The following is a 22,249-nucleotide window of genomic DNA, read 5'->3' as shown; positions in this document are numbered from 1 at the left end:
AAACTCATTTCAACAGTGTTGCGATTCTGGGTCAAGTGGGGTTGGAATTGATCCTGCACTGCCCCAGGGTGTCGTAATAATAGTCATGCATTAGGTTATATTTAAAGCATATTTAAATTAAAATGTCAATGATAGTGCTGTGAATTTAGATGTAAACGTTTATATCAACACTGCAGTGTGACAGCTAACATTAAAATTTTATATTAAATTCACTTTTGTAGTAATGTTACAAAACCATGGTTGTATATCAAAAAGGACTGCATTTACTGGCTGAAAACCACTGATATTTAAAATACTGAAACAGCATTCCAATTACTTGAAACAGTAGTTTTTAAGATGACTGAATATTTGCATGACTGCACCTTACACATTCCATATCCATTGAAACAGAGTCAGCCTTTCTAGAAAACCTCACTAGAAAAAAATTACCCTGTAGGATTTTAGAACAAAGACAAAGAACAAAGGAAAGTACAGCACAGGAACAGGCCCTTCGGCCCTCCAGGCCCGCGCCGACGTTGCTGCCCGTCTAAACCAAAATCTTCTACACTTCCGGGGTCCGTATCCCTCTATTCCCATCCTATTCATGTGTTTGTAAAGATGCCCCTTAATCGTCACTATCGTCCCTGCTTCCACCACCTCCACCGGCAGCGAGTTGCAGGCACACTCTACCCTCCGTGTTAAAAAACGTGCTTCGTACATCTCCTCTAATCCTTGCCCCTCGCACCTTAAACCTATGCCCCCTAGTAATTGACCCCTCTACCCTGGGAAAAAGTCTCTGACTATCCACTCTGTCTATGCCCCTTATAATTTTGTTCTATCAGGTCGCCCCTCAACCTCCATCGTTCCAGTGAGAACAAACCGGGAGTTTATTCTTTTTAAAAAAAAATGTTTTTATTAAGAATTTTTCAATAACAATATTTTCTACCTTACAAACAAACCCCCCCCCCCCCAACCCGGTAACAAAAAAAAAGAAAAAAGAACTCGCGTGGCAAGACATGAACATGGCAAGTCAATAAGATACAAAACTTTGTACAGTGGATTCTTCCCGTACATGTCAGTTTCCGGATCTTACCATGTGTTTTCTTGCTCAAATGCCCCCCAGAAAACCCCCCCTTCCCCCCCTCCCTCCCCTCCCCCGTCCCCCCTCCCCCTCCTCAACCGCTGTCCCCCCCCAGGTTGCTGTTGCTGCTGTCCGACCTTTCTCTAACGCTCTGCGAGATGGTCTAGGAACGGTTGTCACCGCCTGTAGAACCCCTGCGCAGACCCTCTCAAGGCAAACTTTATCCTTTCCAACTTGATAAACCCAGCCATATCATTTATCCAGGCCTCCACGCTGGGGGGCTTTGCCTCCTTCCACATTAACAAGATCCTTCGCCGGGCTACTGGGGACGCAAAGGCCAGAATGCCGGCCTCTTTCGCCTCCTGCACTCCCGGCTCGTCCACTACTCCAAATATTGCTAGCCCCCAGCTTGGCTTGACCTGGACTTTCAGCACCTTAGATACAGTTCCCGCAACTCCCCTCCAGAACCCCTCCAGTGCCGGGCATGACCAAAACATATGGACATGGTTCGCCGGACTTCCTGAGCACCTCCCACATCTGTCCTCCACCCCAAAGAACCTGCTCAACCTCGCCCCCGTCATATGTGCTCTATGAACCACCTTAAATTGTATCAGGCTAAGCCTGGCACACGAGGAAGAGGAATTAACCCTACTTAGGGCATCGGCCCATAGCCCCTCCTCAATCTCCTCCCCCAACTCCTCCTCCCATTTACCCTTCAGCTCCTCTACCAAAGCCTCCCCCTCTTCTTTCATCTCCTGGTATATCGCCGACACCTTGCCCTCCCCGACCCTGTGCCGGGAGTAGCGGAAATTCCCTCACCTGCCGCCTCACAAACGCCCTCACTTGCATGGACCTGAAGGCGTTTCCTGGGGGTAGCCCAAAATTCTCCTCCAGCGCCCCTAAGCTCGCAAACGTCCCGTCAATGAACAGGTCCCCCATTCTTCTAATCCCTGCCCGATGCCAGCTCTGAAACCCCCCGTCAATCCTTCCTGGGACAAACCGATGGTTGTCTCTAATCGGGGACCACACCGAGGCTCCCGTCGCACCCCTATGCCGTCTCCACTGCCCCCAGATCCTTAACGTTGCAGCCACCACCGGGCTCGTGGTATACCTTGTCGGCGAGAGCGGCAGCGCTGCCGTCACCAGCGCCCCCAGGCTTGTTCCTTTGCAGGCTGCCATCTCCAACCTCTTCCACGCTGCCCCCTCTCCCTCCATCACCCACTTACGGATCATTACCACGTTGGCTGCCCAATAGTAACCATCCAAATTTGGCAACGCCAGCCCTCCTCTGTCTCTGCTACGCTCCAAGAACCCCCTCCTTACTCTCGGGGTCTTGCTTGCCCACACAAATGCTGTAATGCTCCTGCTTACCCTCTTAAAAAAGGCCTTAGTGATCACAATTGGGAGGCATTGGAATACAAAAAGAAATCTCGGGAGGACCACCATTTTAACCAATTGTACCATACCCGCCAGCGAGAGTGGCAACATGTCCCACCTTTTAAATTCCTCCTCCATCTGTTCCACCAACCGTGACAAATTAAGTTTGTGCAGTGCCCCCCAGCTCCTAGCTACCTGGATCCCCAAGTATCGAAAGCTCCTTTCCGCCCTCCTCAACAGTAGGTCGTCTATCCCTCTTCCCTGGTCCCCCGGATGGATCACAAAGAGCTCACTCTTTCCCACATTGAGCTTATAGCCCGAAAAGTCTCCAAACTCCCGTAGGATCTGCATAACCTCAACCATCCCCTCCACTGGATCCGTCACATACAGCAACAGGTCGTCTGCGTACAGCGACACTCGATGTTCCTCTCCCCCGCGAACCACCCCCTTCCATTTCCCCGACTCCCTTAACGCCATGGCCAAAGGTTCAATTGCTAATGCGAACAGCAGAGGGGACAGGGGGCACCCCTGCCTCGTCCCTCGATACAGCCGGAAATACTCCGACCTCCGCCGGTTCGTGACCACACTCGCCACCAGGGCTTTATACAGGAGCTTAACCCAACTGATAAACCCTCCCCCGAACCCAAACCTCCTCAACACTTCCCAGAGATACTCCCACTCTACCCTTCTCCGCGTCCATGGCTGTCACTATCTCTGCTTCTCCCTCCACCGATGGCACCATTATCACATTTCGGAGCCTTCGCACATTAGTATTTAAATGCCTACCCTTTACGAATCCTGTCTGGTCCTCATGAATCACCCCCGGGACACAGTCCTCAATCCTCATGGCCAACATTTTTGCCAGCAACTTAGCGTCTACATTAAGGAGCGAGATCGGTCTATATGACCCACATTGCAGTGAGTCCTTATCCCGCTTCAAGATCAAAGAGATCGTCGCCTCCGACATTGTCGGGGGCAAGGTCCCCCCCCTCCCTTGATTCATTGAAGGTCCTTACCAGCAACAGGGCTAACAGGTCTACATATTTCCTGTAGAACTCCACCGGGAACCCATCCGGCCCCGGGGCCTTCCCTGCCTGCATGCTCCCCAGTCCTTTAACCAGCTCCTCCACCCCAATTGGCGCCCCCAAACCAGCCACCTCCTGTACCTCCACCCTTGGGAACCTCAACTGATCCAAGAATCGCCGCATCCCCTCTTTTCCCCCTGGGGGCTGGGACCTATACAGTTCCTCATAAAAGGCCTTAAAAGCCTCATTCACTTTCCCTGCCCTCCGCACCGTAGTTCCCCTGCCAGCTTGGACTCCACCTGTTTCCCTCGCTGCCATCCTCTTACGGAGCTGGTGTGCCAGCATCCGGCTTGCCTTCTCCCCATATTCGTATATCGCCCCCTGTGCCTTCCTCCACTGTGCCTCTGCCTTCCCTGTAGTCAACAGGTCGAACTCCGTCTGGAGACTTTGTCTCTCCCTGAGTAGTCCCTCATCCGGAGCCTCTGCATATCTCCTGTCCACCCTTAAAATCTCCCCCACCAACCTCGCCCTCTCCCTGCCCTCTCTCGTCTCCCTGTGGGCCCTGATGGAGATGAACTCTCCCCTGAGCACTGCCTTCAGCGCCTCCCATACTACTCCCACCTGCACCTCCCCTTTGTCGTTAGCCTCCAGATACCTTTCAATACACCCCCGCACCCTCCCGCACACTTCCTCGTCTGCCAGCAGTCCCACATCCAACCTCCACAACGGGCGTTGGTCCCTCTCCTCCCCCAACTCCAGCTCCACCCAGTGCGGGGCATGGTCTGAAACGGCAATGCCGAATACTCCGTTCACTCCACCTTCGGAGTCAATGCCCTGCCCAGAACAAAAAAATCTATCCAGGAGTAGGCCTTATGAACGTGGGAGAAAAAAGAAAATTCTCTGGCCAAAGGCCTGGCAAATCTCCATGGATCTACTCTTCCCATCTGATCCATAAACCCCCTAAGCACCTTGGCCGCAGCCGGCCTCTTCCCCGTCCTAGATCTGGAACAATCTAATGCTGGGTCCAGCACCGTGTTAAAATCCCCACCCATTATCAAGCTCCCTACCTCCAGATCCGGAATACGCCCCAACATCCGTTTCATGAATCCAGCATCGTCCCAGTTTGGGGCATATACATTCACCAGTACCACCTCCGTCCCCTGCAACCTACCACTCACCATCACGTATCGACCTCCCTTGTCCGCTACTATGTTCTTGGCCACAAACGACACCCCCTTTCCCACCAGTATTGCCACCCCTCTATTCTTCGCATCCAGCCCCGAATGGAACACCTGTCCCACCCATCCCTTCCTTAACCTGACCTGATCTGCCACCTTCAGATGTGTCTCCTGAAGCATGACCCCATCTGCCTTTAGGTGCGCAAACACTCGGGCCCTCTTAACCAGCCCATTTAGGCCTCTCACATTCCACGTGATCAGCCGGATTGGGGGGTTACCCCCCCCACCAACCGACTAGCCATCTCCTATCTTAGGCCACTCCCGTGCCCACGCCTCCCTCACCCTCCAGTCCCCCAGGCGGGGGACCCCCGCCCCGACCACCTCTTCCATTTTCAGTTCCCCCACGGACAGTGCCGCAGCAACCCTAAACTCTTCTCCCCCCCCCCCCCCCCCCCGCTAGATCCACATCTAGCTCTTTTGCTCCCCCATATTACTTCCGTGAGTCAGCGGACTTCTGCTGACCCCGGCTTCCCCCGCCTTCCCGTTGATCTCCCCGTGTGGGAGTCTCTCCTCTTCCTAAGCTGCCACCATTCCCCCCCCCGCCTTTTGGCGCGGGAAAAAACCCGTACTTTCCTGAGCCAGCCCCGCCCCCTATGGCGCAGCTCCTATTGTGGCCATTATCCCAGTTCCCTCATCCCCAAGTCTCACCTCCCTCCAGCACCGACGCCCACATTCCCCATCATCATCATCTTGTCTACAGAAAAGAAAAAAGGAAATTTTAGGAATTTTAACTAGGACTCTACCCACATCCCCATCCATCATCCCACCCATGCAATATTCTTTACCCATATTTACAACCCCCTGTACAACCACATCTCCTCAGTTCGAGTCCAGTTTTTCCATCTGAATAAAGGTCCAAGCCTCTTCTGGCGTTTCAAAATAATGGTGTCGGTCCTGATAAGTAACCCACAGTCGCGCAGGCTGCAGCATGCCGAACCTGACTCTTTTTTTATGCAGCACTGCCTTGGCCCGGTTGAAGCCAGCTCTCCTCTTTGCCACCTCCGCGCTCCAATCCTGGTATACTCGGATCACCGCGTTCTCCCATCTACTGCTCCGCACCTTCTTGGCCCATCTCAGCACACTTTCTTTGTCCGCGAAGCGGTGGAACCTTGCCACTATCGCCCTTGGCGGCTTATCTGCCTTGGGTCTCCTCACCAGGACCTGATGAGCTCCTTCCAGCTCCTGGGGGGGTCGGAGAGGCCTCCGCACCCATCAGCGAATGGAACATCGTACTCACGTACGCCCCGGCATCAGCTCCCTCCACTCCTTCGGGAAGACCCAGAATCCGGAGGTTGTTCCTTCTCGACCTGTTCTCCAGGACCTCAATTCTCTCGGCCCACCTCCTGTGCACCGCCTCGTGCGCCTCCATTTTTAACGCCAGGCCCAGGATCTCGTCCTCGTTGGTATTCACTTTCTCATTCACCATACGAAGCTCCACCGCCTGGGTCTTCAGGGTCTCTTTCAGCCCCTCGATCGCCAACAGCATCGGCGCCAGCACCTCCTTTTTCAGCTCCTCCACACATCGCTTGAGGAACTCCTGCTGGTCTGGCCCCCATGCTGCTTGCTCTCCGCCCTCCGCCATCTTGTTTCTTTCCCCTCGTTTTGGTCTCTGCTCCAGGGCCTCTTTCCTTGTCGCTCCACCGCTGATCTCTGCCATATATTGTGAGGGGGGACCTCACTGCACCTTCCCACACGGGATTAAATCAAAACAGCTCCGTTGGGGCTCCTCTGGAGAGCCCGAAAGTCCGTAGTCGCGGGAGCTGCCGAAACGCGCGGTTTAGCTCCGCATCGCCGCAACCGGAAGTCCGGGAGTTTATTCAACCACTCCTCATAACTAATGCCCTCCATACCAGGCAACATCCTGGTAAATCTCTTCTGCACCCTCTCTAAAGCCTCCACATCCTTCTGGTAGTGTGGCGACCAGACTTGAATACTATACTCCAAGTGTGGCCTAACTAAGGTTCTATACAGAATTTTGAATTGGATCATCTCCAAACGCGTTCACAAAGTACCTGGACAATCACCTCGGCACTCAACTGCGTGGGCCTAACCATTAGACATAATCACCTCAGACGATGAATTCTAGTTGAGAAATAAAGTAATTCAGCCGTAATTTCATGATCTAAGGCATGGGCCTGGAATCCACTATTTATGACCATGTTTACGTTACTAGTCAGTGGAGAGGACCATGTGACAAGCCAAGCAACTCTCTTTTGTGTTTAAGGAACTGCTTTTTTCCAGGCCAGGAAGAGACGCCACAGAGGCAGGACCCAAGTGGGACACTGTTGCTCTCTCTCTCTCTATCAAGTCTGCAAGTTTGAGCCATATCTGCTGATTGACCATCCACCTGCACCTGCTGCAGCAAGTATGTTAAGAAGTAGCTCAAGCATCTGCTGACTCCAGAAGATCAGGCAGAAATTGCCAGCATATCGGGACGCTAGCAGTGGTTAGCACAGTGGTCTGTGCAGGGTCTGCACATTCTCCCCGTGTCTGCATGGATTTCCTCCAGGTGCTTCAGTTTTTTTTCTCCCACAATCCAAAGATGTGCATGTTAGGTGGATTGGCCATGCTAAATTGCCCCTCAGTGTCCAAAACGTTTGGGTGGAGTTACTGGGTTACAGGCCTAGGGTGGAGATGTGGACTTAGATAGGGTGCTCTTTCCAAGGGCAGGTGCAGACTCGATGGGCCGATTGGCCTCCTTCTGCACTGTAAATTCTATGATTCACAGCGTCAGGGTCCCAGGTTCAATTCCTGGCTTGGCTCACTGTCTGTGCGAAGTCTGCACGTCCTCCCTGTGTGTGCGTGGGTTTCCTCCGGGCGCTCCAGTTCCCTCCCACAAGTCCCAAAAGACATGCTTGTTAGGTGAATTGGACATTCTGAATTCTCCCTCTGTGTACCTCAACAGACGCCGGAATATGGCAACTAGGGGCTTTTCACTGTAATTTCATTGCAGTGTTAATGTAAGCCTACTTGTGACAATAAAGATTATTATTATAATTGTCTCGACTTTGAATCCAGATAGACCATCAATCTCAGACTGAAAACATTTCAGCCATCAATCTATAAGATCCATATTAATTTTACACTTTCATTGTATTCTAAAAAGGCTGCTTAATCTATCCCCCCACTCTATGTCATTTGTGTGTGTGAACCTTGAGTGCATGTGTGCAAGTCAGAGTGCTTTTATTATTTTTATTAGACTGAACAAAAAATACAATTTGCTTGTTTTAACAAACGTATAAGGAAGCTATGTGTGTGTGTGTGTGTCTTTAAAGTGACAGCACACAAACAGTTAAATACTCACTGAATTAGCAAGCATATTGTTTTAGAAATACCTGTTGTCAAAAGAGTAGTGGGGAAAAAGGGAAGCCATTGCACCCTCCTCACCTGATCAAAACACTAAACTTAGTTCTGGCTTTAAGGGGAAATAATCTGGACAAATGTACACAAGATTATAATCACCTATATAATTTAAACAGAGATCTGAACAGCTTTGAATTTTCAAAATGTGGAAATTGGTACTATATAGTTTCTTTCACAGTAGAACTGCATATTACTGACTGAAACAAACCTCTCTGTACATTCACCTCCTCCCCAACATCCAAGGTTCCACCGTACATTTTTAAAATTTACCTATTATCAATATTTTACACGGTGGTCTGCATGAGCATTTAATTGCATGTAGTCACTTCCGTAGATCTAATACAAGCATGTTTTGACCCTGTTTTTATTACCTGTTCCTTTTGACCAGCAAGGCCCGACTCCAGCCATACCTCTGGATCAGACCTGACTCTAGCAAAACCAAAACTAGCAAATATATCAGAAATGGGCACAAAGTCCCACTGAAATGAACATTCTGCTGCGTTTCACTGATGAATGTCAATAAAGTGAAACAAAAAGAATACAAGAAACTATAAAACATTGCACTGTAATTATTTTTATATCTGCTAACTTTACATTGTGCCATATCATATACTATTCCTGGTCAAAGTAAATAAGCAAATTGCTGCCAGGTCTCAGCCAATTATACTTTTTAATTGAAAAGAACAATCAGAGTGATTCTATACTGATCAATACTTGGGTATAATGGGTATAAATGCTTGGGTCAGTCTGAAGCTACAAGATACAATGTAATGGTGAGTTGCCCACAACACACATGCATCACAGCAGCATAAGAGGTCTGCTATTAAGTAACATCAGATTCCCTTGGATTTGCTGCACCTCTCCACTGGCATAGTTAGTAGCTTCAGATTCTCACACAAACTTATTACTTGTCTTCAATTAAAACCATTTTGCTCAACAAAACTCCCTTCAGAAATCCAAATCTTTGTAATGTGCTGAGTCTGGAAGCACTAATTGCTCCACAAGCGTCAATTGAAAAACAGACTAGATTGTTTGTGGGGCAGACCATAGCTCCCAAAATGTTGATACATAACTATCAGGATCAATGTGCAATAATCTGTTTTAATTTACAACAATATTCAGAGGAAGTAATAATAGAGTAGTCTGAGGGGCCTATTAGGTCAATGTGGAGGTCATATGTCTTACCTGCAAAATCAAGCCCTTTATCAACATGTTTAACTCTGTAATGTGCTCTCAAGATGACAGGGTCCTGGTAGGCTTCAGTCACACTACAAAAGGGACAGTGCATGTGGCTACCTTTAGAATTAGAAGAACATTTCTCATCCTGGCAGAGAACTGGATTGTAGTTATGCTCTGTTCCTTTAACCCTCACTGATGGATGAGTCTGCACACAAAATCAAGGTAGAAAACATTATTAGACAAATTTAAACTAAATACCCTCGCTAATGAACTATTTACCTACTAATTGATTGCCAGTAGACATTTAATAAAGTGCCACATCAAAGGTTATTGCAGAAAATAAAAGCTCATGGGAAAGGGGTAATGTATTGGATGGCTAACAGGAAGCAGAGAGTAGGCATAAAAAATGACTTGGATGAAGGGATGGTTGTCAAATTTGCTGTTGACGCAGATAGGTAAGAAAGTAAGTTGTGAAGAGGACATAAGAAGGTTACAAAAAGATATAGATAGGTTACGTGAGTGCTCAAACAATCCGGCAAATAGAGTATAATGTGGGAAAATGTGAATTTGTCAATTTTGGCGGAAAAATAAAATAGAAGCATATCAACCAAATGGTGAAAGGATGCAGAGGGATGTCTCAATGCATTAATTGCAAAAGGAGAGTATGCGGGTACAGTAAGTAATTAGGAAAACTAATAGAATGTTATCATTTAGTACGAGCACAAATTGAACACAAAAGTAGGAAATTACGTTTCAGTTTTACAGAGCACTGGTGTGACCACATTTCGGGTACAGTCTATGGTATCGGTCACCTTATTTAAGAAAGGATGTAAATGCATTGGAAACACTTCAGAGAAGGTTTATCAGACTAATAATACCTGGTATGGGCAGGTTGCTTTGAGGAAAGGTTGGACAGGCTAAGCTTGTATTCACTGGAGTTTAGAAGAGTAAGAGGCAACTTTTTTTAAAAATTCCTTTACGGGACGTGGGCTTCGCTGGTTAGACCAGCATTCATTGCCCATCCTTAACTGTCCTTGATAAGATGGCGGTGAACTGCCTTCTTGAACCACTGCAGTCCAGTCCATGAAGTATAGGCACACCCACCATGCTGTTAGGGAGGGAGTTCCAGGATTTTGACTGAGCAACAGTGAAGGAACAGTGATATATTTCCAAGTCAGGATATTGAGTGGCTTGGAGAGGAACCCCCAAGTTGTGGTGTTTTGTCCTTCTAGATGTTAGTGGTTGTGGGTTTGGAAGGTGCTGTCTAAAGGACCTTTGGCGAATTCCTGCAGTGCATCTTGTAGGTGGTACATACGGCTGCTGCACGTCAGTCTTGGAAGGAATGAATGTTTGTGGAAGTGATGCCAATTAAGCTCGCTGCTTTGTCCTGGATGGTGTCAAGCTTCTTCAATGTTATTTGAGCTGCACTCATCCAGGCAAGTGAAAGGTATTCCATCACACTCTGGACCTCTGCCTTGTAGATTGTGAGCAGGCTTTGGGGAGGGAGTCAGGAGGAGAGTTACTTGCTGCAGGATTCCTAGCCTCTGACCTGCTATTGTAGCCATAGTATTTATATGGCTAGTCCAGTTCAGTTTCTGGTCAATAGTAACCACTACCCCCAAAAATGTTGATAGTGATGGATTCAGTGATGGCAATACCATTGAATGTGAAGGGGCGATGGTTAAGATTCTCTCTTGTTGGAGATGGCCATTGCCTGACCCTTGTGGTGCAAATGTTATTTACAATTTTTCAGCCCAAGCCTGGATATTGTCCAAGTTTTTCTGCACTTGGCCATAAACTGCTTCAGTATCTGGACTCACGAATGGTGCTGAATATTGTATAAACATCAGCGAACATTCGCACTTCTGATCTCCTGATGGAAGGGAGGTCATTGATGAAATAGCTGAAGATGGTTGGGCCTAGGGTACTGCCCTGAGGAACTCTGCAATGATTTCTTGGACTTGAGATGACTGATCTCCAACAACCATCTTCCTTTGTGCTAGGTATGACTCCAACCAGTGAAGAGTTTTCCCCGATTCCCTTTCACTCCAATTGTGATAGTGCTCCAAGATACCAAACTCGGTAAATGTGGCCTTGATATCAAGGGCAGTCACTCTCACATCACCTCAGACGTTCAGCTCTTCTGTCCATGCTTGAAACAAGGTTGCAATAAGATCAGGAGATGTGTGGCCTTAGCGGAACACAAACTGAACCCCAGTGAGCAGGTTATTGCTAAGAAAGTGCCACCTGATTGCACAGTTGATGACCACTTCCATCATTTTATTGATGATTACAAGTAGACTGATGGGACGGTAATGGGCTGCATTGGATTTATCCTGCTTTTTGTGTACAGAACATACCTGGGCAATTTTCCACATTGCCGGATAGATGCTAGTGTTTGTAGCTGTACTGGAACAGCTTGGCGAGGGGCATGGCAAGTTCTGGAGCACAGGTCTTCAGTACTATTGCTGGAATATTGTCTGGGCCTTTGCAGTATCCAGAGCTCACAGTCGTTTCTTGACAGAAACGTGGAATCAAATTGGCTGAAGACTGCCATCCATGATGCTCAGGACCCTCCAGAGGAGGCTGTTGGATCCACTTGACACTTCTGACGAAAGATTGCTGTGTGTTTCAGCCTCATCTTTTACACTGATGTGCTGGGCCCTGCCATCGTTGAGGAAGGGAATATTTGTTCCTCCTCCTTCAGTAAGTTGTTTAATTGTCTACCACCAATGATGTCTCGGATCGTGTTTTCCGGGTCCTTAGGGGGGAGGGGGAGCAGCCCCAAGTCGTGGTCCACATTGGCACTAACGACATAGGTAGGAAAGGGGACAAGGATGTCAGGCAGGCTTTCAGGGAGCTAGGATGGAAGCTCAGAACTAGAACAAACAGAGTTGTTATCTCTGGGTTGTTGCCCGTGCCACGTGATAGTGAGATGAGGAATAGGGAGAGAGAGCATTTAAACACGTGGCTACAGGGATGGTGCAGGCGGGAGGGATTCAGATTTTTGGATAACTGGGGCTCTTTCTGGGGAAGGTGGGACCTCTACAGACAGGATGGTCTACATCTGAACCTGAGGGGCACAAATATCCTGGGGGGGAGATTTGTTAGTGCTCTTTGGGGGGGGGTTTAAACTAATGCAGCAGGGGCATGGGAACCTGGATTGTAGTTTTAGGGTAAGTGAGAATGAGAGTATAGAGGTCAGGAGCACAGATTTGACGTCGCAGGAGGTGGCCAGTGTTCAGGTAGGTGGTTTGAAGTGTGTCTACTTCAATGCCAGGAGTATACGAAACAAGGTAGGGGAACTGGCAGCATGGGTTGGTACCTGGGACTTCGATGTTGTGGCCATTTCGGAGACATGGATAGAGCAGGGACAGGAATGGATGTTGCAGGTTCCGGGGTTTAGGTGTTTTAGTAAGCTCAGAGAAGGAGGCAAAAGAGGGGGAGGTGTGGCGCTGCTAGTCAAGAGCAGTATTACGGTGGCGGAGAGGATGCTAGATGGGGACTCTTCTTCCGAGGTAGTATGGGCTGAAGTTAGAAACAGGAAAGGAGAGGTCACCCTGTTGGGAGTTTTTTTTATAGGCCTCCTAATAGTTCTAGGGATGTAGAGGAAAGGATGGCGAAGATGATTCTGGATATGAGCGAAAGTAACAGGGTAGTAATTATGGGAGACTTGAACTTTCCAAATATTGACTGGAAAAGATATAGTTCGAGTACATTAGATGGGTCGTTTTTTGTACAGTGTGTGCAGGAGGGTTTCCTGACACAATATGTTGACAGGCCAACAAGAGGCGAGGCCACGTTGGATTTGGTTTTGGGTAATGAACCAGGCCAGGTGTTGGATTTGGAGGTAGGAGAGCACTTTGGGGACAGTGACCACAATTCGGTGACGTTTACGTTAATGATGGAAAGGGATAAGTATACACCGCAGGGCAAGAGTTATAGCTGGGGGAAGGGCAATTATGATGCCATTAGACGTGACTTGGGGGGGATAAGGTGGAGAAGTAGGCTGCAAGTGTTGGGCACACTGGATAAGTGGGGCTTGTTCAAGGATCAGCTACTGCGTGTTCTTGATAAGTATGTACCGGTCAGACAGGGAGGAAGGCGTCGAGCGAGGGAACCGTGGTTTACCAAGGAAGTGGAATCTCTTGTTAAGAGGAAGAAGGAGGCCTATGTGAAGATGAGGTGTGAAGTTTCAGTTGGGGCGATGGATAGATACAAGGTATCGAGGAAGGATCTAAAGAGAGAGCTAAGACGAGCAAGGAGGGGACATGAGAAGTATTTGGCAGGAAGGATCAAGGAAAACCCAGAAGCTTTCTATAGGTATGTCAGGAATAAGCGAATGCCTAGGGAAAGAGTAGGACCAGTCAAGGACAGGGATGGGAAATTGTGTGTGGAGTCTGAAGAGATAGGCGAGATACTAAATGAATATTTTTCGTCAGTATTCACTCAGGAAAAAGATAATGTTGTGGAGGAGAATGCTGAGCCCCAGGCTAATAGAATAGATGGCATTGAGGTACGTAGGGAAGAGGTGTTGGCAATTCTGGACAGGCTGAAAATAGATAAGTCCCCGGGACCTGATGGGATTTATCCTAGGATTCTCTGGGAGGCCAGGGAAGAGATTGCTGGACCTTTGGCTTTGATTTTTATGTCATCATTGGCTACAGGAATAGTGCCAGAGGACTGGAGGACAGCAAATGTGGTCCCTTTGTTCAAAAAGGGGAGCAGAGACAACCCCGGCAACTATAGACCGGTGAGCTTCACGTCTGTAGTGGGTAAAGTCTTGGAGGGGATTATAAGAGACAAGATTTATAATCATCTAGATAGGAATAATATGATCAGGGATAGTCAGCATGGCTTTGTGAAGGGTAGGTCATGCTTCACAAACCTTATTGAGTTCTTTGAGAAGGTGACTGAACAGGTAGACGAGGGTAGAGCAGTTGATGTGGTGTATATGGATTTCAGCAAAGCATTTGATAAGGTTCCCCACGGTAGGCTATTGCAAAAAATACGGAGGCTGGGGATTGAGGGTGATTTAGACATGTGGATCAGAAATTGGCTAGCTGAAAGAAGACAGAGGGTGGTGGTTGATCGGAAATGTTCAGAATGGAGTACAGTCACAAGTGGAGTACCACAAGGATCTGTTCTGGGGCCGTTGCTGTTTGTCATTTTTATCAATGACCTAGAGGAAGGCGCAGAAGGGTGGGTGAGTAAATTTGCAGACGATACTAAAGTCAGTGGTGTTGTCGATAGTGTGGAAGGATGTAGCAGGTTACAGAGGGATATAGATAAGCTGCAGAGCTGGGCTGAGAGGTGGCAAATGGAGTTTAATGTAGAGAAGTGTGAGGTGATTCACTTTGGAAGGAATAACAGGAATGCAGAATATTTGGCTAATGGTAAAGTTCTTGAAAGTGTGGATGAGCAGAGGGATCTAGGTGTCCATGTACATAGATCCCTGAAAGTTGCCACCCAGGTTGATAGGGTTGTGAAGAAGGCCTATGGAGTGTTGGCCTTTATTGGTAGAGGGATTGAGTTCCGGAGTCGGGAGGTCATGTTGCAGCTGTACAGAACTCTGGTACGGCCGCATTTGGAGTATTGCATACAGTTCTGGTCACCGCATTATAGGAAGGACGTGGAGGCTTTGGAGCGGGTGCAGAGGAGATTTACCAGGATGTTGCCTGGTATGGACGGAAAATCTTATGAGGAAAGGCTGATGGACTTGAGGTTGTTTTCGTTGGAGAGAAGAAGGTTAAGAGGAGACTTAATAGAGGCATACAAAATGATCAGGGGGTTGGATAGGGTGGACAGTGAGAGCCTTCTCCCGCGGATGGATATGGCTGGCACGAGGGGACATAGCTTTAAACTGAGGGGTAATAGATATAGGACAGAGGTCAGAGGTAGGTTCTTTACGCAAAGAGTAGTGAGGCCGTGGAATGCCCTACCTGCTACAGTAGTGAACTCGCCAACATTGAGGGCATTTAAAAGTTTATTAGATAAACATATGGATGATAATGGCATAGTGTAGGTTAGATGGCTTTTGTTTCGGTGCAACATCGTGGGCCGAAGGGCCTGTACTGCGCTGTATTGTTCTATCTTCTATGTTCTATGACTGGATGTGGCTGGGATTGCAGAGCTTAGATCAAATAAATCCTTGGTTGGGGAATTACTTATCACTTGTTGCTTGGCACGTAAATAGCCCTGTGTTGTAGTTTTACCCAGTTGACATCGAATTCTCAATTATGCCTGGTGCTGTTCCTGACATGCTCTCTTGCAAATCTTCATTGAATTGACTTAATCGAAACATACAAGGCTAAGGGGTCTTGATAGGGTGGAAAAGGAGGGGATGTTGCCTCTTGTGGGAGAATCTGGAATTAGTGGTGACTGTTGAAAAATTAGAGGGTTTGCCCATTTAAAACGGAGATGAAGGGAAAAAGAAATTTCTCTCAGAGGGGCATGAGTCTTTGGAACTCTCTTCCTGCAAAGGCAGTGGCAGCAGAGTCTTTGAATATTTTTAAGTCAAAAGATGGATAGATTCTTGGTAAGCAAGGGGGTAATAGGTTATCAGGGGTAGGCGGGATGCAGATTTGAGGTTACTATCAGAAGAGACATGACCTTATTAAATGGCGGAGTAGGCTTGAAGGGCAGAATAGCCTACTCCGTTCGTAATATAACCTCTTACGTTTAGAATCAAGCTTGTTCAACACATGTGAATCTAAATCTGTAAGCTTTATGGAGGTTGGGTGAAGACAGTACATTTACAGAAAGTGAACATTATACTGCACATTATAGCATAATTAAACTGCAAAACATTGGTCGGTTTATGATCACAATCCTCTAAGTAACTGAATTCTCAGTCGCATTACTCAGTTAGAGAGATAAAATTGGATCGCAGTGATTATATGAAGTCACAAGCATGGCATATGGCTCAATAACAGAATTAGCCAAAACCTTAGGAGCTAGTCACATTGTCAGATGTGTGGGGCAGAATTAGTACGGGCTGTATTTTCTTCTACAGGTCAATTTTTACAATACAGTCATAAATGAACGGGTAAGGATGGCCTATAAAACGGACAATGCATTTTTTCCTTATTACTATTGTTCCACATCTTCACAACTCCGTAGTGACAGAAGGAAAACAAAACTAGTAAGAACTGTCAAAACTGCATTCAATTCCATTCAAACCAAAATCATGCAGTTTTACAAAGCTGGGAAGGGGGGGAAATACAAGCAGAGGAATTTAAATGAAAACTGCACCTACAACTCCCAGTTGGAATGGGAATTAATCAGACAAAGGAAAGGTCAAGTTCACCATAGCTTATTTATAAATAATTAGTGGAAGAGACTGCTGCTTCCCTTTATTAAGCCGATAAAATTGAGCTGCCTCAAGGACAGTTGGATCTATTTAGTATGTATGGAAATTCACACATTCCTCAGTGCCGGACATGGCGCTATGTCCCCATATGATCATCACTTTTAAAAGGGAAGGCTAGTGGAGAAAATTGCAAGAGAAAACAGGCTTCATTGTAATCTCAGCATTCATTAAAAAGTAATTTGCATTTACATCGCACCGTTAACTTATGTTACAACTGGACAGTTAGGTCCTAGATCCCAATTTATATGTTTTGTTTACTGACATGGATGAACAGTCACAGGATTGCAATTAACTTTTAACAAAAGATTAAAACACTAAACAGGAAAATATCAGCTTAATACCACTCCTTCACCCCAGCTATACCTTTATTTACCAGATTTACAAGGATAACACAGCTTCCAAACTTCGGGTGGGATTTTCCAGTCCTTCCCCAACCCCCTGACAGGTTGAATGGCAACAGGACTGAACAAAATACCTTTATCTTTTACACAGTCTATGTAAACCAATAGGCAAAATGTGGTCAGACACATCACACTCTGAAACGAAGCGACAGATGACACCAAAAACAACATCTGTGGATTTTTCATCAAATCCCCCAGAGGTTGTTACACTGTGAGCCAACTGGCCTCACTGGAACTCCGATTCCGACATGAATGTTTCCAAACTCTACTCTCGAAGAACACACCTTGAAATCTTCTCTCATGGAAATCTTTCTCGGATGCCTTCACCAAGGATCCACATCCAGGATTTCAACTTCTCCTTTCAGTACTACTCTGTCCTGATACACCACGTACATTCAAACTTCCACACAATCTCTCAGGTACCGACCCATGGCAACAGAAAACCACTGCTTCACAGACTGGATTAAGGAATCACCAACTTTATGAGCATCTCAGATATCTGGCTCTCGCTAGCCGCTGTCTCCAGGACTGTACCTTGGAACTGTACCTCAGTCTTTAACTCAATCCTGTCTTTAACTGGGAATGTCCCTCTGTTCCTGACTGCACTGAAAAGAACGCTTTTCCAGATTTCCGTTTTTTGTTCCTTTAACATCTTTAGCTTCTGGGACTTGCTTTCTGTCCCTCTGTCTTGTCCTGCCTGCATTAGCAGTTTCTGTGAGGAGTTACTTTTTTCTTTGTTATCTGGTTCCAACTGAACTCCAATGCTTCTGTTTTTCAGTGTGGGCCTCTGGTTGCTAAGAAACAACTTAGTTTTTTAAAAAAGCTTGGAATTGCTTTTACATCATAAAGCATCAATTACAATGCAAGCAAAGTTTAAAATGAAATTAAAACTGCAGGCATCTTTGTTTAACATGAAGTTTTAACTCTTTCTTAGCACACATATACAGAAACACAAATTTAACTTGAAACTTATTCCTAATACTCACAAATACAATTCTATAAGCGTCACGGTGGCACAGTGGTTAGCACAGCTGCCTCATGGCGCTTAAGTCCTGGGTTCAATCCCGGGTCACTGTCCGTGTGGAGTTTGCACATTCTCCAGTGTCTGCGTGGGTCTCACCCCCACAACTCAGAAGATATGCAGGGTAGGTGGTTTGGCCACGCTAAATTGCCCCTTAATTGGAATTAGGTTTTAAAAAAACCCAAATACAAATCATTTAAAATATCCCTATTTCCGAACACACAGATTAACACTCCCCAGGTACTACACAGAAGTGGAGAAACATTTCGGAAAAGAACTTCAGAGTTAATGTCCTACACAGCTGAAAACACAGCCATCATTGCTTAGAGACAAGGGAGTAAGGGGGTTCAAAAGATTCCAGATTTGGAGGAACACAGAGTTCAGAGGGTTAAGGGCAGAGTAGAGATCAGAAATAGTGAAATCATGAAAGTATTTGAGGATAAGAATTTTAAAGTGGAAGATTTAGGAGACCTAAAGCTAGTCAGTGAGCACAGGAATGATGGGCTAGTCTCTCTTTTCTCATGTCACTAACCGTCCCTGGTACCTGTTCTATGCAGGCTCTGGCTTAAGAGTTGAAGGCCTTGAGATCTTCAGGGCTGCATCACTCTGGTAGCTGAGGGCATTCTAGAAGATGCTTCACCCTTTGGGATGCCTCTCAAGGTCACAGTCAACTGAATTGGTTTGGCTGCACAAGGGCTTTGAACATAGAACATACAGAACAGGAGGCCATTCGGCCAATCAAGTCTGCACCCTATCACGTCCACCCTATCCCCGTAACTCAATAAGCCCTCCTAACCTTTTTGGACACCGAGGACAATTTAGCATGGCCAATCCACCTAACCCGCACATCTTTGGACTGTGGGAGGAAACCGGAGCACCCGGAGGAAACCCACGCAGACACGGGGAGAACGTGCAGACTCCGCACAGACAGTGACCCAGCGGGGAATCAAACCTGGGACCCTGGCGCTGTGAAGCCACAGTGCTATCCACTTGTGCTACCGTGCACGGAGTATAACAGGTTAAACAGATGAACTTAAAGCCTTAATTCATGCGCAAAACTTGGATGTGGTTGCTGTAACGGAGACTTGATTTAAAATAGGGCACACGTGGCTAGCACTGTGGCTTCACAGCACCAGGGTCCCAGGTTCAATTCCCTGCTGGGCCACTGTCTGTGCGGAGTCTGCACGTTCTCCCCGTGTCTGCGTGGGTTTCCTCCGGGTGCTCCGGTTTCCTCCCACAGTCCAAAGACGTGCAGGTTAGATGGATTGGCTATGCTAAATTGTCCTTAGTGTCCAAAAGGGTTAGGAGGGGTTATTGGGGATAGGGTGGAAGTGAGGGCTTTAGTGGGTCGGTGCAGACCGAATGGCCTCCTTCTGCACTGTATGTTCTATGTATCTATGTAGAACTGGCAGCTAAATATTCCAGGATATAGGCGAGACAGGGAGGAAGGTAAAAGAGGTGGGGGAGTTGCAATACTGGTTAGAGAACTCATTACAGCTATACAGAGGGAGGACACAGTGGAAGAATCAAGTAACGAGGCACTGTGGGTAGAACTCAAAAACAGGAAGGGGCAGCCACTATGATGGAGGTGTACTACAGGCCTCCCAACAGCCCACGGGAAGCTGAAGAACAGATATGTAAGCAGATTCTGGATAGATGTAGAAATAATAGGGTTGTTGTAGTGGGAGACTTTAATTTTCCTCATATTGACCCCTTAGGGCTAGGGGTCTGGATGGTGAGGAATTTGTTGTGTGTCCAAGAAGGTTTTTTGGAACAATATGTGGATAGTCTGACTAGAGAGGGGCTATATTGGACCTCATACTAGGGAACGAGACCGGCCAGGTCATCAAAGTTGCAGTGGGAGAACATGTTACGAGCATTGACAATTCCGTAAGCTTTCAGACACTCATGGAAAAGGATGAGTGTTGTCCTAGGGTTAAGGTGCTAAATTGGGGGAAGGCTAATACAACCAGATTAGACATGATTTGGAGGCTGTTTGAGGGCAAATCCACATTTGGCAAGTGGGAGTCTTTTAAGGAGCAGTTGATGGGAGTGGAGGACAGGCATGTGCCGGTAAAAAGGATAGGAAAGGCAGGATTCAGGAACCATGGATGACCAGGGAAATTGAGAATCTTGTCAAAAAGAAAAAAGATGCATACGTGAGGTACAGGCAGCTAAAAACAGATGAAGCACTTGAGGAATACAAGGAAAGTAGAAAAGAGCTCAAACAGGGAGTTAGGAGAGCAAAAAGGGTCACAAAATGTCCTTGGCAGACAGAATTAAGGAGAATCCCAAGGCATTTTATACGTATATTAGGATCAAAAGGGTAGCTAGAGAAAGAGTTGGTCCACTCAAGGACAAAGGAGGGAAATTGTGTAGAACCAGAGGAAGTAGGTGAGGTCCTTAATGATTATTTTTGCATCGGTATTCACAAAGGAGAGGGACACGTTGATTGGTGGCATCTCAGAGGGATGTGTAAACACTTTAGAACAGGTTGTTATTACGAGGGAGGAAATGTTAGGTGTGTTAAAGAGCATTAAGGTAGACAAATCACCAGGGCCAGGTGGCACCTATCCCAGATTACTGAGGGAGAGAAGAGATGAAACTGCTGGACCTCTAACAGAATCTTTGTGTCCTCGTTGGCCATAGAGATCCCAGAGGATTGGAGGATACACAATGTTGTACCTTTATTTAAGAGGGGTTTGTAAGGGTAATCCGGGTAATTAGAGGCCCGTGAGCTTGACGTCAGTGATAGTGAAATTGTTGGAAAAGATTCTCAAAGATAGGATCTATGCACATTTGGAAGTGAATGGTCTTATTAGCGACAGACATCATAGTTTTGTACGAGGGAGGTCATGTCTCACTAATTTATTTGAAAATTTTGAGCTAACAAAAATGATTGACGAGGGAAGGGCTGTGGATGTTGTCTACGTGGACTTTAGTAAAGCATTGATAAGGACCCTCATGGCAGGCTGCTGCAAAAGATTAAATCACATGGAGTCAGGAGTGAACTAGCTGAATGGATTCAGAACTGGCTTGGCCATAGAAGACAGAGGGTAGAAGTGGTTTTCCGATTGGAGGTCTGTAACTAGTGGTGTTCCGCAGGAATCAGTACTGGGACCTCTGCTCTTTGTAATATATATATATATATATATATATATATAACGACTTGGAAGCAAACGTAGCGGGTCTGATTAGCAAGTTGGCGGATGATACTAAGATAGCAGGAGTTGCGGATAGTGATGAAGATTGTCAGAGAATACAACAGGATATAGATAGGCTGCAAATTTGGGCAGAGAAATGGCAGATGGAATTTAACCTAGACAAATGAGAGGTGATGCATTTTGGTAGATCCAATTCAGGCTTAAAAGGGGCAGCACAGGTGGAAACGGTGGTAAAGAAAGCAAATGGCATGCTTGCCTTCATAGGACAGGGTATTGAGTATAAAAGCTCGAAAATGATGTTACAGTTATACAGAATGTTGATTAGGCCACATTTGGAATACTGTGTCCAATTCTGGTCACTGCACTACCAGAAGGACATGGAGGCTTTGGACAGAGTACAGAAGAGGTTTATCAAATGTTGCCTGGTATGGAGGGTATTAGCTATGAGGACAGATTGAACAAACTGGGATTGTTCTCCCTCGAGAGACGGAGGCTGAGGGGCGAACGGATGGAAGTTTATAAAATTCTTAGGTGTATAGATAGGGTTAACAGTTGGAGGCTTTTTCCCCAGGGCAGAAATTCCAAGGAGGTCAGGTTCAAGGTGAGGGGGGAAAGGTTCAGTAGAGATGTGCGGGGCAATTAAAAAAAATTTTTTTTTTTTTTTTTTTAAAAACACAGAGGGTGGTGGTGGCCTGCAAGAGAGGTGGTTGAGGCAGATAAGTTAGCAACCTTTAAGACTTATCTGGATAAGCACATGAACAGACGGGGTACAGAAGGATACAGGCGGTTGGTCTAGATAGGACACGTGGTCGGCGCAGGCATGGAGGGCCGATGGGCCTGATCCTGTGCTGTATTGTTCTTTGTTCTATAGCCAGGTAGACCATGTTTCACTAGTTCCTGATGGGAGGGATTCCTTTTGGGTTATTAGACAATCCATGTGCCTTTGTCTCTAGATGTGTTGACCAATCAGCTGGAGGGTTTACAGTCTAAGGACTGGAGAATGTAAGAAGCTGGCCCTGGCTTGAGCTTATTTATTGCTGGCTCTTTCT

The 22,249-nt window shown here is 46.8% G+C and overlaps 1 protein-coding gene across 6 annotated transcripts in view; it reads right to left on the bottom strand.

The window, feature by feature from the left end:
• The window catches only part of LOC140402449 (uncharacterized), a 134,008-nt gene that overhangs the window by 94,996 nt on the left and 16,763 nt on the right, over positions 1-22,249 (bottom strand). For 4 of the 6 annotated variants that reach the window (XM_072490284.1, XM_072490421.1, XM_072490367.1 and 1 more), the window contains one exon: positions 9,249-9,447. In XM_072490284.1, coding sequence (XP_072346385.1) covers positions 9,249-9,447 — 199 coding nt within the window. The remainder of the gene's footprint in view (positions 1-9,248; positions 9,448-22,249) is intronic. The other 2 variants (XM_072490439.1, XM_072490486.1) reach the window with 1 other exon arrangement.

Source organism: Scyliorhinus torazame, chromosome 1 (genome assembly GCF_047496885.1).
Source record: "Scyliorhinus torazame isolate Kashiwa2021f chromosome 1, sScyTor2.1, whole genome shotgun sequence".
In the NCBI taxonomy this organism is placed as follows: domain Eukaryota; kingdom Metazoa; phylum Chordata; class Chondrichthyes; order Carcharhiniformes; family Scyliorhinidae; genus Scyliorhinus; species Scyliorhinus torazame.
The sequence above is the reverse complement of the archived record's forward strand: the minus strand, read 5'-3'. Positions and strand labels throughout refer to the sequence as shown.